General features: G+C 50.0%; 1 protein-coding gene across 11 annotated transcripts in view; it reads right to left on the reverse strand.

Annotated features, from left to right (window-relative positions):
* C4H1orf159 (chromosome 4 C1orf159 homolog) overlaps nt 1-18,580 on the reverse strand; it is a 24,425-nt gene that overhangs the window by 2,210 nt on the left and 3,635 nt on the right. For 3 of the 11 annotated variants that reach the window (XM_081817255.1, XM_081817245.1, XM_081817256.1), the window contains 8 exons: nt 9,535-9,635; nt 9,365-9,453; nt 7,140-7,215; nt 4,333-4,494; nt 3,975-4,040; nt 2,914-2,979; nt 2,281-2,415; nt 893-1,046 (listed from right to left, as the gene is read on the reverse strand). In XM_081817255.1, the coding sequence (XP_081673381.1) occupies nt 893-1,046; nt 2,281-2,415; nt 2,914-2,979; nt 3,975-4,040; nt 4,333-4,494; nt 7,140-7,215; nt 9,365-9,436 (731 nt within the window). In that variant the 5' untranslated portion in view covers nt 9,437-9,453; nt 9,535-9,635. Of the gene's footprint in view, nt 1-892; nt 1,047-2,280; nt 2,416-2,913; nt 2,980-3,974; nt 4,041-4,332; nt 4,495-7,139; nt 7,216-9,364; nt 9,454-9,534; nt 9,806-18,580 lie in introns of all 11 variants that reach the window. The other 8 variants (XM_081817252.1, XM_081817254.1, XM_081817253.1 and 5 more) reach the window with 6 other exon arrangements.

Raw genomic sequence — 18,580 nt, forward strand, 5'->3', positions numbered from 1 at the left:
GAGACTGGGGTGGTGTGGTCACAAGCCCACCAGAGGCCGGAGGAGGCAGGAAGGACCCTCCCCTAGAGACTCTGGAGGGACTGCCCCCCAGCCCCCACCTTGACTTCTGACTTCTGGCCTCCTGGACTGTGAGAGAATACATTTCTGTTGTTTCAAGCCCCCAGTTTGTGGTCATTTGTTACGGTGGCCCTCGGAGACTAATGCAGGGAAATTCAAGATGCTTGTAGATGGTACCACTTTAGAGACATCAGAGACAGGTATTCTACAGAACAGAGCAGATCTAGCCTTGGCCAATAACTTCTCTGTCCCCAAAGAAGAGGGACATCCTCCCCTGTCCCAGGCCAGACCTCTGCACAGTGGCAACACCACAGACTGGGGAGGCCAGGAGGCTCCCGCTCCAAGGCCTATAGCCGTGTAACCACGGCTCACTTAACCTCTCTGTGCTCAGGGTGTCATCTGGAACAGGGCTGATACGGGCGCCTGTTCCTGGAATCATCTGAGGTGGGGCACGCCCGACCCAGCAAAACTGCAGTGCCAGCCACTCAGGAGGGACCACGGGAAGGCCTTATGCCTGGGCCAGCCTGCTCCCCACACCCACCGCCCAGGTAGAGCTGGGACTTGGTGAGGGCCAAGCGAAGCTTCAGGGGTGGCCCCAGACCCCGTGCTGGGGATTCTCGTTCTCTCCCAACAGACTCAACATGTCAGGAATAGAAAGGAATAAAAGGGAAAAGGCAGGAGAGCCGTGGTTGACTGGGGGAGGACCTGGCCCATGTCCTGAGAGTTGCAGGGCCAGGGGCCCGCAGAGCCCAGCCCTGCAGTGTCGCTGGAGAGCGGCCGATCCCACGGGCAGGATCATTTTGCAATGTTCACCCTGAAATGAGGGCCGACATACCTGAGGGCTGTGGCGGGGGAATCATGGCAGCCTTGAAAAGGAGAAAAGGCACAGTGAGAACAGCGGGCGGCCCCCAGCACAGAGGCCCACGACAGGGGGCACTCGGCCCATCCTTCCAGGTTACTTACGGCTTCGCCAGGCTGCAGGGCAGGGGCTGTGAACAAACATGGGTGTCACCCGGGGCAGGGGTCCCTCGCCTGGGGCGGGGGTCCACGGGCCTGCAGAGGCTCTTCCCCGCTCCAGGCTCAGCCCAGTCCCACCTCCACACGACTGCCCAGCAGTGCCCGGGGCCCAGCTGTCTGTCCCGCCCCATTTCCCACCTGCTCTTGGGGTGGTGGGCCCCCAAGCACCCCAGGGGGAGCCGCCCTCCTAGGCCCTTTGGCAGAGCGGCAAGCCAGCCCTCAGAAGGCACAGTGCTGTTGGTCTCCAGCACCACCAGGAAAACAGGCAAGAGCATCCTTCGGCCCCAGGGGAGGCCCAGGGCTGGGGGCAGGCCTCAGGGAGACCTCCACTGGGGAGGTTGCTACGCACCCCTGCCCTCTCGGTGGCCACCTCAGCTGACCAAGCCCAGCCCTGGGGGTTCAGGAGGAGAGACCCTGAGTGGGTCTGCCCCAGCCACTGCACTGATGCACCAGGACCCCCGTGGCCCCTGCTGAGGAGCAGCCTCCCAGCGCTGACCCGGAAGGGGCCCCCCTGGCTGGCCTGGGTCAGGACCTGGGAGCTACAGCAGCCCCACTCGGGCACCCAGCACTGGCTCCGGGTGGGGGGACGGGGTCTCACAGAGGCCAGGCGAGGAGGCTCTGGCTCATCACCCACTAGCTCTGTCCACGGAAGGGTCCGACCTGGTGGCCGGACCACCTGCCCAGCACACCCAAGGGCACAGCAGGGTGACGCCCATCTCTTCCGGAGGGGGGCAGATCCGGCACCCAGGCCCAGGGTGAGCTGGGGCGGCAGGGGGCCCCACGGTCCCTGCACCAGCCTGCCCACCCCCACTCCCGGGGGGCAGGATGGGAAGAGGGCACCGCTGGCTGGGGGAGCTGCGGGCAGGTGGCCCAAGACCAGGGATGTCACCTCCTCCCCACCCCCTCCCACCCCTCAGCAGCAACCCCGCCATGATGCCCCACGATGGAGTCACGCCAACACCTTCACTCTGAGCCCCACAGAATCCACATGGGAGCATCCCTAGGACGTGGCTGCCCCTCTTACTCTCAGACACAAGAAACACATGGCAACCCAGTCCCCTTCCTGTTGTTGTGTGAGGACTCTTTATGGCTGGACAGCCTGCATCTTGCACCCCAGCCCCAGCCCCCACTTCTCTGTGCCCCCCAGGCAGCCCCGTGGCTCCACAGGGGGTGTGCACTGGTCGGCACCCTTCTGGCCTGGAATACCTTTGTTTCTTCCGTAGAAAACCTTGGGGAGTTTACTGGTGCGCTTCAGGTAGAAGAACCCAGCCACGGACAGGATGAGGCCAGAGCTGATGAAGAGCGTCCCCAGGAAGAGGGAGGCTGCCACCTGAGGGCTCCCTGTGAGCAAAGTGAGTGGCTGCCAGTGGCAAGCCTGGGCGGGCCTCAGAGGACCTCCCCAGGCCCCTGTTCCCCGAACACGCCTGGGCCCTCACAGGGTTCCACACTCAGGGCTCGGGTCCCCCCGCAGACCCAGAACCTGGCTGTGGGGTCTGAGGTGCTCCAGCTTCCTAGGCCTCAGGCTTGTCACAGGGAGGTGGGGTACCGAGGGGGTTAAAGATTCCAGCCCCTGAGAACGCCAGGCCCTGGGGTCCCCATGTCCCTCCTGAAGACTCAGCACAGACTATGGGGTCCCAAATCCCTGGCATGCCAGGTCAGACCTCAACTCAGAGGCAGGGGTTGCCTCTACACCCTCGCCTCGTGGGAGCTTGTTCCTTGCCCCTAGATGGCCTTCCCAGCGCCATGATGCCCGTCTTTACCTACCCGGGGTCGGGATGGGCTGGCGGGCCCGTGGCTGGGGCTCTGGATGGTAATTGTGGGGAAAGTGCTCTTAGATACCTGTGGGGAGGTAGCTTTCTGACCCTGAGACACAAGCAGGAGGTGTGGCCATGGCTACGTTGGAACCTAGAGGGGGGATGAATTCCGGCTAATTTGGCGTGTCCTGCCCCAAATTTGCGGCAATGAAAATGGGCTCTAGAGCCAGACTTGCCGGCCTTCCTCCACCGATACCCCCACTGCCAGACCCAGCACGGTGTCACAGGAGGTCGGGGCCGTCTGCGCTGACCCCACCCTAAAACTCTGCTGCTCTGGTGGCCGGCCTTGGGGGCCCAGGTCAGCGCAAGGCCATGTGCTTCTGGTCCTGAAACTTGTGCAGAAAGCAGGAGCCCTCAGTCCAGGTCCAACACGCCCTCTGCTGAAGGCCCAGCGTCTGGGGGACACACAACCCCCATCACAACCTGGTCACCTGACAGGAGGTGACCACTCCTGGGGTAGGTCCTGCTCCCTGACTGCAGTGGCCCCTGTGGCGGAGCTAAGCCTCCGTGGCTGGCGGACCACATCTCAGATAGGATGGGATGCAAGCTGAGGACAGAGTCTACAGGAGGTGGGCCCTGTGTCTGCCCCATGAGGACCAGGCAGTGTGGTGGGTTCTTCTGCCTGGCAAGCAGTGTTTGCAGTCTGAGCCCTATATCCTCAGAAGAGCCTCAGGGGATGGGGGCCAGGGGGCCTCAGGGCGCCCTCCCATCCCCAGACAACCGCAGGTCCCGAGTTCCCGTGCTCCGAGGTGCTGGGTGGGCCAGGACTGAGGCAAGGGGTGAGGTGTGCAGCTGTGAGGGTTTCCACTCACTGGAACTGCTCAGGGGCATGTGTGAGGGCCTCCTGCCTGTGCCCAGGGACCCCCGGCCCGGGGGCCGCCGACTCCACCAGCCCTGCTCTGTGGTCAGGCTGGGTCCCTGTCCATACATCTCTTGCCTGGGGTGCAGCGTGACCTTGGCCGTGGCTGTGGCCCTACTGAGGCCAGCGTAAGTGGTCGTGTGCACTGGGAATGGCAGATGATGGCCCCCTCCTCCACCAGGACCTGGGCAGAGGCCCTGCTCCCAACTGGTGAGCCAGAGACTTACCGAGATTTGGCTGCCCGGGCATTCCTGTGCTCCTGTTCAGCGGGAACTGTGCGCCCCAGCCAGCGACTGTGGGGAAGCAGAGCCGTCAGTGTGGCCGGCTCCCCGGGCACGTCTGGACCACGCGCGGGGACGCTGCCGGAGACTCCCAGGGAGCCAGAGACGCCGCCCAGTGGGGAATCACGGGCCAGAAACCAGAAAGGGAGGAGGCCTGGAGACAGAGCCGCCCTCAGCCCACAGTCCGCACGAGGACTCAGGGGGAGAGGGGACCGGGCGTGTGGGGGGGTGTCCCCTCGACGGACGGTGGTCCAGGGAACCGTGGGCCGCCCGCTGCTGTGGGGACAAGAAGGGCAACTCCCACCCGTTCCTCCCGCACTTGGAGACGTGGCCCCTCGGTGCGATGCGGGCCAGGTGGGCCTGGCGGGCGTGGCCGTGGGACGGCTGCGGCACTGGGAGCTGAAGGTGCCGTTCCTGCAGCGGACGCAGCTGACACTCCCGTTCTCGTTCCGGTGCCTGTAGCAGCCTGTGCGGGAGACAGTGACTCAGCTCTGCCTTCGGGGGGCTTTTCCATATCCTGAGTTTGTGAAATTGAGAACTCGTTCAAGAATGCTAACTAGCTCGTTCTGGAAGTCTGGACCGAACGTCAGGTTTGATTTCAGAAAAAGACACAAACGCGGTGGGAGCCGCAGCGAGCTCTCACCCAGGGGCTCCGTGGGCTCCTTTCCGGGGCGTCTTGCAGAACACTCGGAGAGGCCGGGAACCCGAGGCAGGCAGGTGCCGTGCGCGGCCCCATGCTCCGGGGAGGACCCCAGCAGCCTGACCACCGGACCCTCACCCTGCCCCCACAGGTGCCACAGGGCACGGCCACCCCCTTCAGGGGCACTGTCTCCAGCCCAGGTGTGACCCTTGCCCTCTGCCGCCCCCTTCCCTGGGGAGGTCCCAGACTGGCGCCACCGCCCAAACCCCAAGCTCCCCCGGTGCTGGGAGCAGCCCAGCTCCCACTGGCCAGTGGTTTGCAGACAGTCCGTTTTGCCAACTAGCCAGGGCACCCCTTAAGGGCAGGAATTGTGCACTCTACCGTTATTGCTTCTTCACATCCCCAACATATAGCACAGCGGCTGAGCAAACACGTGCTCGATCGATACTGAGTGCAGGTACTGAGCCGGCCCTAAATGCTAGCGCTGGCCCCTGGGGCAGTGTCCAGGGACACGTCCTTCATGATGAACTGTACTGATGTTTAATCCACACACAATGTCAGTGTGAGGTGAAGGCCTTTCTGCAGGGACACCAAGTGGACGGCAGGGTGTGAAGACTGACCAGCAGCCATGCCCATGATGCTGTGGGCAGACAGGCCCAGCACCACACCAGGGGGCCTGGGAGCGGGGGGCCCCGAACAGCTCCCCTCTGGCTGGCTCCAAGGTAACTGGGAGGCCCCGGGCTGGGCTGTTGTGTGCAGGGACAAGGGACAGCTAGAGAGCCAGGACCAGTGACCAGAAACACTAAGGAGCTAAGGTTGACTTTATGAAGCCCCTTTGAAAAACCACCTGACACCTGGCTTACTGGCTTCCCAGCCTCACAGGTGAGCAAGGAAGGTCACTTACGGGGAAGTCCAGGAAACTGAGGATATTTGGACCTCGAGAAGACAGGAATTCACCAAAATCTATACGTATTGAAGGTTAGGGCTGATGGCGAGTCCTCGGCTCGGCTTCCCGGCCTCGGGAGTCCAATCTAAGATTCCTTGTGGAAAGGTCCAGCAAGGCAGACTTAAAAAGAGTCTGAATGGTCAATCACTATTCTTGCTGCACTATGTAGATGATCAGGCCACGTTTAGCGAGGCTAGACTTCTTTTAAAAGCCAATTCGCGTCTCGCTGTTGATTATCTTTGGTAGAAGTGGGGGTGACGGTGTCTGTAACACATGTGTGTGGGTATCAGACTCCACTCCTGTTCATGTCTGAGGTTTTGTCACCTACCTGTAAGCTGCACCGGCCCCTGAAACCTTCCAGTCTCTTCCAATATTTGGCTACAACTCTCCAAACTAACATTTCCACTTTCCTCCCTCCCACCCTCCTGACTTGGAATCACTAAGAACTAAAACTGCCCTTTCCCCAAAGCCCTGCAAGCGGAGGCTGGATGTGTGGGTATGGACTTCGGAGAAATCACCTCAACGCCTCATGCCTGTTCCCGGGTGGGCCTCTCAGAAAGTTCACAAGCAGCCCCACAGCCTCAGCAGGGACATTCGCAGCACAACCCCGGAATTTGTCAGACAGCGCCTCTGCCATCCTGACTCCACCTAGTGGGCACTGAGTCCAACATCCAGAAGGGTACTTAGCTGACTGCCCTCTAGATTGAGAAACTAGACTTACAGTTTGCTGCAACCATTAACATTTGTTTTTCTTTTGTTTCCATAGAAATGCCTCTTACTAAATACCCGATTGCTCGCACCACGGAGGCTTCACTCTGGGGGAGGCCCACCTGCCACACCAGCTCCTGACACCTGCGCGTCAGCTTCACCGGACGGACCACTGCCAGGACTAGAGGCCCCCTCCGGTGAGGCGCGGGACAGCGTGCTCAGACCCGTTCTTTTCCTCTGGTTCCACCTACGCCTTTTCTCCCCCTTTGCTGGTCTCTTATCTCACAACTTCCAACCCAATTCTCTTTGCAGCTTGGCTTTTAATATGTGAAACTTTCTGAGGGTAAAGTTTCAAATGGGGGACGGAGGGAAACCAGAATATGCCTCTTCACACAAAAAATATTTCCAGCTAAAGACTCTTAAAAAACAGTAGGAGCAAGAAGGGCCCGGACCTCCCTTTTTCTCCCTAAGAAGCAGGAGACAAAGGCCCCACATGGAGGTCGCCCACGCAGCAGGAGGAAAGAAACACACTCGTTGCCAGAGACCGAGGGCCAGGCGGACTTACCCACCTCCACCCAAGAAGAGGCGGCCAGGCTGCCAGCCAGGAGGGAGGCTCAGATGGGGTCCTGTCACTTTCCTGCTGCTTCTGCCCATTCTTCCGGCCCCTCGCCTACCTCCCAGGCATCTCCAGCGTCCTTCCCAAGGGGCCTGTGTGCCCGCCTGCTCACACCAGCTATGGTGACCCCCACAGGGTTCGCAAGAGCACTGTCCTCATCATCAAGGCTGGTCAAGGTTGGCTGGTGCCAAAGCAGCTTACCTGGACCACACAGGCTTGTGCCCCTGCAGGTGGTGTTGACATCCACCACGTCCACACAACATTCAGGCTGCTGGCCCTAGAGGGGAGAGGGCGGTGAGTTTGCAGACCCTACAGCTGGGGCTCGGGCAGGACAAGTAGGCCAGGCTGAGAATGGCATCTGCAGAGGGGGTACCTCACGAGCTTGACCCAATGCCCATGGCCCTGGCCTCTTCTAAATTCCAAATCGAAAAAAAAAAAAGTTCCGAATCAGGTGACCATCTCTTGCTTACCCAGAGCGAGGTGAGGACACACAGTCACACCACACGAACACTTCCTGGGACAGAACTTCATGTGCCCAGTGAGTGTTTGATGACTGAATAAACATAAGCATGTTCCTAAGCACTCAGATTCCCAAAAGCCAGGAAGGGGGATCCCTGGGGGCCCACTCAGAGATTCTGACCAGGGTCCTGGGCTGGCGCAGCCTGGGGGGCAGGGAGTGGTCCTGGGGACACCTGCCGGGCCGTGGGTGCTCGGCGGTCTGTGCAGCCACTTCCCTCCCCTGCCAGCCTGCCTGACCACTCGGCCTCGCCTGGGAGCTGGGAGGGGCCGTGGCGCTTTCCAAAGGTGGGTCTCTTGGGTTCAGGGCAGAGCTACTGCCACTCAGCCCCATGGACACTAGTGGATATTGGGTGGGGCACTTCAATCCAAAAAATTATTTATAGGCATACCTCGGTGATACTGTGGATTCGGCCCCAGTACACGATAAAGTGAATCAAGTGAATTTTTTGTTTTCCAGCGTATGTAAAAGTTATGTTTATACTATAGTCTCTGAAGTGTGTAACTGCATTGTGTCTAAAACACAATGTACATGCCTTAATTTAAAATACTTTACCGCCATCTAGAACTAATGATGTAATGTATGGGGATTAACATAAGAATAAAAAAAAAAAGAAATAAAAAAAATAAAATAAAATACTTTACCGCTATAAAATGCTGACCATCACCTGAGTTTTCAGCGGGTCATAATCACCGATCAGAGGTCACCATAACAAACAGGATAGTCATGAAAAAGTCTGAAACGTGAGGATTACCAGCACGTGGCACAGAGGCATGCTGTGAGAACGACGTGTGCCCGGACGTTACCCACCACCTGCCAGACGGTGGCTTTGAAAATTAAGCAATTAAAGGTGCTAAACCCTACTTCAGCGCCACATGTGGACTCCTTCCCAGAAAAGGAAACACACGTTTTTCTAGACTGTAATAAAATACGAAGATAAACCCAGACACCCATGGCCTCCCCGGTGAGGCGTGTCTGCCCTTTGCACCCCAGAAAATGGTCACCCCACGGGTCCTGGTTGCTCTTCTCAGCGTTCTGTGGCTGCCCTCCACCAGGGGTTTCCAGCAGGGCCCCTGCAGAGGAAGTGCCCAGAGCAGGACAGGTTGTGGGGCAGGAACTCACGCCTGCTGTGTGCATATGCGGGGGGGGCACTGAGTGGGGAACAGATGTGCCAAGTGCTGGCATTTACAGGACCAGACTCGAGGGGCTTCCCGTGGGAGCTTGGCTCAGTGTGTGTTTATCACAGCTGAGCTTTTGTTTCTTGTGACGAGAACACAGTGAACAGTGAGGGGTGTCTAAGGAATGGCGTGGACACTCCATGCCACCACAGGAGGGGTCCAAGGCCAGTCCGTGGCTGAGGCCAAGCCCACGAGGGACACTCCAGCCATCCCATCCCACCCAACCCTGGCAGAGGCAGAGCGGCTGAAGGCCTCACCCTCCGGAAGGCCTGGACACAGCACACCCATGTCAGCGGCCTGGGAGAGCCAGGACACCCGGCCACAGGAGGCCTGCGGCAGACCCTGCCTAGTGCTGCTGCGTGCCTGGACACGCAGTCTCCAGCCACCCGAAGCTGGGCGGGCAGCTCGCAGGCTCCCCTCAGTGCCAGTGGGGGCAGCTCTGCGGAGACCCTTTTCCAGCTACAGTAACAGGTTCAGTTTGGCAAAGAGGAAAAGAAGCTTCTAGGGGACATAACAGAGCAGGTGCCAGGTGGGGGGCATGTGCTTCTCTCCGTGAGGCACGGGCTTCTCTGACCCCAATAGCGGGCACAGTTGGTTGTCCTTGGGGCCAGGGCAAGGGTGACCCCCGAAGCTTGCCAGGTGAAGGGCCCACTGCCTCCACGAGGGGCTGGGAAGACAGGGTTTTGACTTGACTTCCTGGCACCCACGCCGCTGTGTGACCGGACACCTACCGCGCTTTCTGAGGATTTGCTGGCAACTTCCACCAGGAGGCCCGCCAGGAGGACGGCACGCTGGAGTGCCATGGTCCAGAACACAGGGTCTGCAACAGATAGGGGCACGGTGCAGATGTGGGTGCCTCCTTCCAGGGCACCAGGTGGGGGCCGAGGTGCAGGACCCTTACCTGGCCCTCTGGGATGGGAGCTGCAGACATCCAGAGGCGGGGCCCAGGGCTTAGCTGGCAGGGCGGGGCTGCTAAGAAACCGCAGATCCCTGGTCCCAGGCCTGCAAATCAAGGCAGTCGGTGAGGCCCATTGTTGGTAGGCTCAACTGACTTACCATAAGGAGCCCCCAGAGCTGAGGGACTGGAGGGGCTGTGCTCAACCCATCTGGATCTGGATCTGGATCTAGATGGACTACTCCTTCCTCCAAAGCTTTCAGCCATTCATTGCCTCCTGAAAGGACGAAGCAGAAGGGGGTTCTACTCATGAGCTTGGACAGGACTTGTCCATCTGCCATCTTGCTCTGTCCTAGGAAAACCCCAATTCAAGCATTTTCACCAAGAGACAGAACACCTAGGCAGTGAAACACCTCTGGGGCCAACACAGGCCAGTCAGGGACCCTCAGCCTTATGATTTTCTAGTATTCCCCCTGCTCTTGTCATGGAAACTGCAGGAACAATGTCATCTTGGGTGATAAAAGTACCATCGAAAGCCATGACTGAGGACAACGCCAGAGCAGAGGACTTCTGATGGAGGAACAGGCAGAAGGAACAACAGACAGCACAGGGCCACACACTGCAAGTGCATTTCCTGACACTGGCAAATGCAAAACTCAGCAGCCCGTGTGAGTTAGGACTTAAGCTGTCACATTTCCAGTGTGACCAGAGAAAACTAACCTGCACAAACCCTGCAGTAGTTAAAGTTTTAAACAAATTTCTGTTAACATGCAACATGGTAACCATAATTACAATCTGTCTGAAATGCAGCTGGCTAAATATTTTGACATCAGCAGGTGGGTGGGTAAAAGCAACGTTGTACACCCTCACCATGGAATTATCATTCAGCCATAAAAGGAATGAAGTGCAGATGAATCTAAGGATCATTAGTTCAAGTGGAAGGAGCCAGGCACAAAAGTGTATATACTGTATGGCTCATTTACATAAAATTGGTGCTGATGGACGCCTGGATTGTTTCTGGATTTTAATGGCTATAAATAAACCTGCTGTGGACTTTTTTTACGTGTCTTTGTGTGGACGTTTAATTTCTCTTGGGTGGATCCTTAGGACTGGAACGACTGGGTCAAGGTAAGTGTGTATTTACCTTTCTAACCTGCCGATCTGTCTCCCATGCTGGAGATCCCATGCACGCTCCCACCAGCACTTGGCATGGTGTCTGCGGGTGGGCGGTGGTAGCTCACTGTTGCTTTAATTTGCATTTCCCTGATGATTAATGATGGCTCTTAGCTCTCATGTGTTTATATGTCTTCTTCAATCATTTGCCCATTTTGTTTAATTGGCTTTCTATTATTGAGTTGTAACAGTTCTTCACATGTTTTTCGTCAGATATATGCATTTTTCAGATATAAATATTTTGCAAATATTTTCTCCCATCTGTGGCTTGCCTTTTCATTTTCACACGGGTATCCAGAAGAGTAAATGTTTTCACTTGATAAAATCAAACCCATCCATTTTCTCTTTTATGATTCTTGCTTTTTTGTGTCCTAGGGTTAATCTCTGCCGTGACCTCATAGTCATTCCTATGTTTCATTCTAGAAGTTTTAGAGTTTTAGCTTTTACACTTTGAGTTACTTTTGTGTATGGTATGAAGTAAAGATCAAAGTTTATTTTTTCCATATGCATGTCCAGGAGTTGCAGCACTGTTAAGACTTTCCTTTTCACGTTATCATGACATCTTTGTTGAAAATCAACTGAGTGTATGTGTGTGGGTCTATTTCTAGACTTTCCGTTCTGCTCCACTCACCTATGTGTCTATCCTTCACGAACACCACAGTCTCAATTATTAAAGCTTTACTGAAATCTTGAAAACTAGGTAGATAAGCTTTGCTTTGTTTAATTGCTGTCAAGTCTAGGTTCTGTGCATTTCCGTATTTTAGAACCACTTTGCCAGTTTCTACAAAAAAGCCTGCTGGGCTGGGGCGCCTGGGTGGCTTGGTCAGTTGAGCGTCTGTCTTCGGCTCAGTTCATGATCCCAGGGTCCTGGGATCGAGCCCCACTGCCTTCGGCTCAGGTCATGATCTCAGGGTCCTGGGATCGAGCCCTGCATTAGGCTCCCTGCTCAGCGGGGAGCCTGCTTCTCCCTCTCCCTGCCGCTCTGCCTGCTTGTGCTCTCTCTGTCAAATAAATAAATAAAATCTTAAAAAAAAAAAAAAAAAAAGCCTGCTGGAATTTTGGCTGGAATAATCAACATTTTAACAATATTGAGTCTTCCAATCTATGAATGTGCTATCACTCCCCATTTCTTCAAGTTTTCTTTTCAGCTCTCTTCTGAAGTTTGCAGTGAAGAGGTGGTCCTGAGCAGAAAGGGGTTCTGGACAAGTCAGTCCTATACACGAGCTCAGACTACTTAACAAATAAGTTTGTTAAACTTATTACTATATATTTTATTTTTTGGTATTATTGTAAATAGAACTGAATTTCTAATTTCATTTTCCAATAGTTTGCTGCCAGTACATAAAAATACAATTAAAATTTGTCTATTAGCCTTAGTTTCTGAAATTTTATGAAATTCACTTGATAGTTCTAGCACTTTTTGTAGATTTCTTAGGATATTCTACATAAATAATCATGTCATCTGCAAAAAAACTCAGCTTTACTTCTTTAGTTTTTTTGAAACTTGTTTTAGGGCACACACTTGGTCTATGTTAGAGAATGTACAATATGCACTTAGTAGGAATTTGTACTCTGCTTTTGATGGGTGTAGCTTTCTACAAATAGCAATTAGGTCAGGATGCCTGAGAGTAGTGTTCAGATCCGCTATGTCTTTACTAATTTCTTTTGGGTTTTTGTTCTAATATTTGGTGAGAGAAAGAGATGTTAAAATCACTTATTATAATTGTGGAACTGCCTAATTATGTCTCTAGTTCTGTCAATTTTGCTTCATTTATTTTGAGGCTCTGTTATTAGACACATTTATAATTGATAAGTCTTCTTGATGAAATGACCCTTTTATCATTAGACATTTCCCCTTTATCTTTGGTAATACTCAACCTCCTGAAATCTATTTTATCTGATATAAATACAGCTACTCCAATCTTCTTATGTTCACTGTTTGCAAGATAGATAGATGGATAGATCTTAGATCTACAGATATATTTTGCATCTATATATCTTATTTTCAACCTGTGTTTTTTATATTTAAAGTGAATCTCCTATATACAGTATGCAGTAGGTCTTGCTTATTTATTCATTGTGACAATCTCTTTTAATTGGAGAGTTTGGTCCATTAACATTTATGTAATTATCACTATGGTTAGACTTAGGTCTACCATTTTATTACTTGTTTTCTACTTGTCCCTCTGTTTTGTTTTGTCTTAATATATAAAATATTTTTATATTTTTTAAAGATTTATTTATTTACTTGAAAGAGAGTGAGCAAGCAAGCGCAGGGGGAGGGGCAGAGGGCGAGGGAGAGGATCTTCAAGCAGACTCCCCACTGAGCACAGAGCCCAACCCAGGGCTTGATCCCAGGACCCTGAGATCATGACCTGAGTTGAAACCAAGTCGGACGCTCAACCGACTGAGCCACCCAGGTGCCTATAATATACAAAATATTTTTAGAGCAGTTTCACAGCAAAACTGAGCAGGAAGGAAGAGTTCCCATACTCCCCCACCACCACACAAGCAGAGCCTCCCCCACTACCACATCCTGCACATTTGTTACAATCAGTGAACCTACAACGACACAGCACTGTCACCCAAAGTCCGTGTTTACACTATGGTCACTCTTGATGGTGTACATGTGGGCTTTGGCAAATGTCCAAGGGCACTATGGGTGGATTTGGGGCTACTATTGTTTTCTTTTGGTCTCTCTGGTATTTTGGCCCTCTGTTCTCTCTTTCCTGCTTCCTTTTATATTATTTGAGTATTTTAAAAATTCCCTTTCAATTTATCTTTCGGTTCTTTGGTTGTACTTCTTTGCATATTTTTATAACTGTTGCTCTAGAGATTGTAATATACACCCTCTCTTTTTCACAGCCTACTTAGAATATGGCACTGCTTCTTCTAAAATGTAGAAGCCTTGAAACTCTATAGTTTCATGTATCCTTTACTATTCTTCGTGCTGCAACTGTCATACCTATTACATCTGCATACATTACATACACAAGAAATGTTTTATTGTTTTAAAACATATGCACTTGAAAGAAAACATCTCTCCCAGATACTTACTGTTCTTGATGATCATCATTCATTCATAAGATCTGAATTTCACTTTGGTACTTACCTGCAGTCTACAAAAACTTCTTTAGCATTTTTAGCAGTGCGCACTTGATGGCAACAAATTTTATCAGTTTCCCTTTCTCTGAAAACACTTTTATTTAGCATTCACTCTTAGAGGGTATAAGATTCTTTTAGTATTATAGGGTGCAGTCCCACTTGCCTCTCACCTCCATGGTCCCCGATTCACAGTCTTTACAATGCTATACTGTATGTGATCTGTTGCTTTTCTCTGTTTTCAAGATTTTCACAGTTAATCTTGAGTTTTCAGTAATTTTAAAATGATGTGTCTAAGTGTGACTTTATTCATATTTATCCTATATGTCTTTCACCAAATTTGGAAAGGTTTTAGTCATTATTTCTTCATGTATTTCTTCTGCCCCACTATGTGTCTCTCCTCTCCTTCTGGAGTCTATAATTACCCATGTGCTAGACATTTACCCCAATCAATCCCCCTTTTTCCTTTAAACTAGATGATTTCTATTAATCTTTGATGTCACCAATTATTTCCTGTCACTCCCATTCTACTATGACCATTCAGTAAAGTTCTCATTTCAGATGCTATGTTTTTCAGTTCTCAAATTTCCATTTGGCTCATTAAAAGTATGTGTGTGTGTATACATGTGTATGTATGTATGTGTGTGTGTGTGTGTGTATATTATTTCCTTACAGAGATTTCCTATATTTTTGTTCATGATGAGTGTATTTTCCTTTACCTCACTGAATATAGTTATTAAGACTGTTTTTAAAGTGTTTGACCAAAATCTATAAAGAACTTATCAAACTCAACACCCCAAAAACAAAGAATCCAGTTAAGAAATGGGCAGAAGACATGAATAGACATTTTTCCAAAGAAGACACCCAGATGGCTAACAGACACATGAAAAGATGCTCAACATCATTCATCATCAGGGAAATACAAATCAAAACCACAATGAGGGGCGCCTGGGTGGCTCAGTTGGTTAAGCGACTGCCTTAACCAGGTCATGATCCTGGAGTCCCGGGATCGAGTCCCACATCAGGCTCCCTGCTCAGGAGGGAGTTTGCTTCTCCCTCTGACCCTCCCCCTTCTCATGCTCTCTCTATCTCATTCTCTCTCTCAAATAAATAAATAAAATCTTAAAAAAAAAACAAAACCCACAATGAATACCACCTCACACCTGTCAGAATGGCTAAAATTAACAAGTCAGGAAATGACAGATATTGGCAAGGATGTGGAGAAAGGGGGACACTCTTGCACTTTGGTAGGAATGCAAACTGGTGCAATCACTATGGAAAACAGTATGGAGGTTCCTCAAAAAGTTAAAAATAGAGGGAGGCCTGGGTGGCTCAGTTGGTTAAGCATCCGACTTGTGGTTTTGGCTCAGGTCATGATCTCATGGGTCATGAGATCGAGCCCCATGTTGGGCTTCATGCTCAGAGGGGTCTGCTTGAGATTCTCTCTCTCCCTCTGCCCCTCTCCCCCTTGAATAAATAAATAAATCTTTTTAAAAAAAGTTAAAAATAGGGGGCGCCTGGGTGGCTCAGTCGTTAAGCGTCTGCCTTTGCTCAGGTCATGATCCCAGGGTCCTGGGATCGAGCCCCGCATCGGGCTCCCTGCTCTGTGGGAAGCCCACTTCTCACTCTCCCACTCCCCCTGCTTGTGTTCCCTCTCTTGCTGTGTCCCTGTCAAATAAATAAAATCTTTAAAAAAAAAAAAGTTAAAAATAGAACTGCCCTATGATCTAGAAATTGCATGACTATTTACCCAAAGCATACAAAAATACAGATTCAAAGGGATACATGCACTCTGATATTTATAGCAGTATTATCAACAATAGACAAACTATGAAAAGAGCCCAAACATCCATCAGCTGATGAATGGATAAAGAAGATGTGGTATATATATACAATAGGATATTACTCAGCCATCAAAAAGAATGAAATTTTGCCATTCGCAATGACATGGATGGAGCTAGAATGTATTATGCTAAGCAAAATAAGTCAGAGGAAAGACAAATACCATATGATTTCACTCATGTGGAATTTAAGAAACAAAACATAGAAACATATGGGAGAGGGGAAAAAAGAGAGGGAAACAAACCATAAGAGACTCTTAACGAGAGAGAACAAACTGAGGGTTGATGAAGGGAGGTGGGTGGGGAATGGGCTAGATGGGTGATGGGTATTAAGGAGGGCACTTGTTATGATGAGCACTGGGTGTTGTATTTGGTGATGAGCCACCAAATTCTACTCCTGAAACCAATATTGCACTGTATGTTAACTAACTAGAATGTAAATAAAAATTTGAAAAAAAAAAAGTGTTTGTTTGATCATCCAGCACCTGGGTCATAATATAATTAGCATCTATTGATTGTCTTTTCCCTTGAGAATGGCTCGTATTATTGTGGTTCTTCATGTGTTCGGTAATTTTGGATTGTATCCTATAAACTGCAAATGTTATGTTGTGGAGACTCTAGATTTGATTATATTCCTCTGAAGAAAGTTAATGTTAAAAACTCTCAGCAAACTAAAAATAGAAGGAAATACAGCAAACCTGATAAAAGACATCTATAAAAAACCTGTGGCTAACATCATACTAACAATGAAGTATAGAACATTTCCCCCTAAAGATTGAAGAAATCGAGGATATCCAATCTTAGCATTTCTATTCAATGTTGTCCTACAGGTGCTAGCCAATGCAATATGGAGAGAAAACCAAGAAACTGTCTGTGTGCAGATGGCATGATTATTTACATGGAGAATCCTAAGAAACCTACAGAAAAAAAACTAGTATAATTTATGAGTGAATTTAGCAATGTTCCAAGAACATAAAGTCAATATACAAATCAATTGTTATTTCTACTAATTGTAACAACTAATTGGAAAATGAAACTTAAATATTTACAGTGGCATTCAAAAACATAATTTGCTAGTTCCTGGGGATAAATTTATTTTAAAATATGTAAGACCTGGGGCGCCTGGTGGCTGTCAGTTAAGCGTTTGCCTTCAGCTCAGGTCGTGATCTCAGGGTCCTGGGGTCGAGTCTCGTGAGTCCTATGCTGGGCTCCCTGCTCAGCAGGGAGTCTGCTTCTCCCTCCCCCTCTGCCCCTCCCCTTTCCCCTCTGCTTTAAAAAAAAAAAAATGTAAGATCTGTATACTGAAAACTATAAAACACTGCTGAAATTCAAGATCTAAATAAGGGAAAGACATACCATAATGGCATATATTATATACACCATTCTATATGTAATGGAAATATCCATTAACCCATGTCAGTAGACTAGAGAATTCAGTATTATTAAGATGTAAATTGTCCCTACATGATCTTATACTTAACACAATACCAGTCAAAATTACAGAAGCCTTTTGAGAAATTCACAACCTCATTCTTTTTTTTTCACAAGCTGATTCTAAAATTTATAAGAAAATGCTTAGAACCTAGGAGAGCCAAAGCAGTTTTTAAAAAGAAGATGGAGGATTTACATGACCTTACTTGAAGACTTACAGAGTCACAAGACAGTTGGATTGATGAAAGTATAAACAGATCGATGTAACAAAACAGAGAATCCAGAAATAACAGATGATTTTTGACAAGATGCCAAAGCAATTCAATGGAGAAAAACAGTTTTTCAACAAATGGTGCCAGACAACTGGCTACTCACATGGAATAAAAACTAGACTCAGATCATATGAAAAAATTAGAGATGGATCATGAAGCTAAATGCAAAAACGAAATCTATAAAGCTTCTGGAAGAAAATACAGGAGAATATCTTGGTGACTTGCTTAGGCAAAGACTTTTAGAAAGGACACTGAAAGCATGAACTGAAAAAGAAAACCAATTCATAAATTAAACTTTATCAATATCAAAAACGTCTCATCAAAATATACCATTATGGTGGATACAAGACTATGCATTTTTCAAAACCCATAGAAGCATATATCACAGAGAATAAAGTTTAATGTATGCAAAAAAAAATTAAACAGAATGTCAGGGATCTCAAGACGAGACACAGACTGTGACCACTGATTTTAACTGTGTCAGAAGTGTATGACATCAACACACTGAAGGGGATGGGAGGGAAGGAGCTGACCTCAGCACCTCTGGAAAATGATGTTTGACTGGAAGGCTAAAGATAAAAAGATCTACACATAAACACTGTACTCTAGTTGGTAAATTTGTTTCTTGTGGGGATGAAATGTGGGTGAACAATTCTGAAACTGCTTTATGTGCAAACTGGGGCTGGGCTGGACAGATATGAAAATGGATAGTGGGGGGGGGCGCCTCGGTGCTGCAGTTGGTTAAGCATCCAACCCTTGATTTCAGGTCGTGATCTCAGAGTTCTGGAATCAAACCCCATGTGGGGTGTAGAGTCTGCTTGGGATTCTCTCCCTCCCTCTGCCTCCTACCCCCCACCACTCTCTCCCTCAGTTAAAAAAAAAAGGAAAGGAAAGAAAAAAAGAAAGAAAATGGATAGTGGATGGTGGGAACCAGGTTCTGACAGGAAGGTTACAAATAAGCATGTTACAGATTACAGGTTACAGATACACACATACAGATAACAGACCCACACGTCATCTAGCCCCGCCCACCGGGGGGACCTCAGGCCCGGACACCAGTGCCCAGATCCCAGCTTCTAAACACCATCCTCCAATGAAAGAAACCAGGGCTCCTTGGACAAATGGCTGATTTCAGGGCTGAGGCAGGCACACAAGATGAGCCTGGAGCATCTGGAAGCACCAACAAGAAAGGAAGTGCCCCCAAAACACACAAATGAAAGAGCTCCCAACAAC

This window comes from Leptonychotes weddellii, chromosome 4, assembly GCF_054177405.1.
Source record: "Leptonychotes weddellii isolate Sample4059 chromosome 4, ASM5417740v2, whole genome shotgun sequence".
Classification (NCBI taxonomy): domain Eukaryota; kingdom Metazoa; phylum Chordata; class Mammalia; order Carnivora; family Phocidae; genus Leptonychotes; species Leptonychotes weddellii.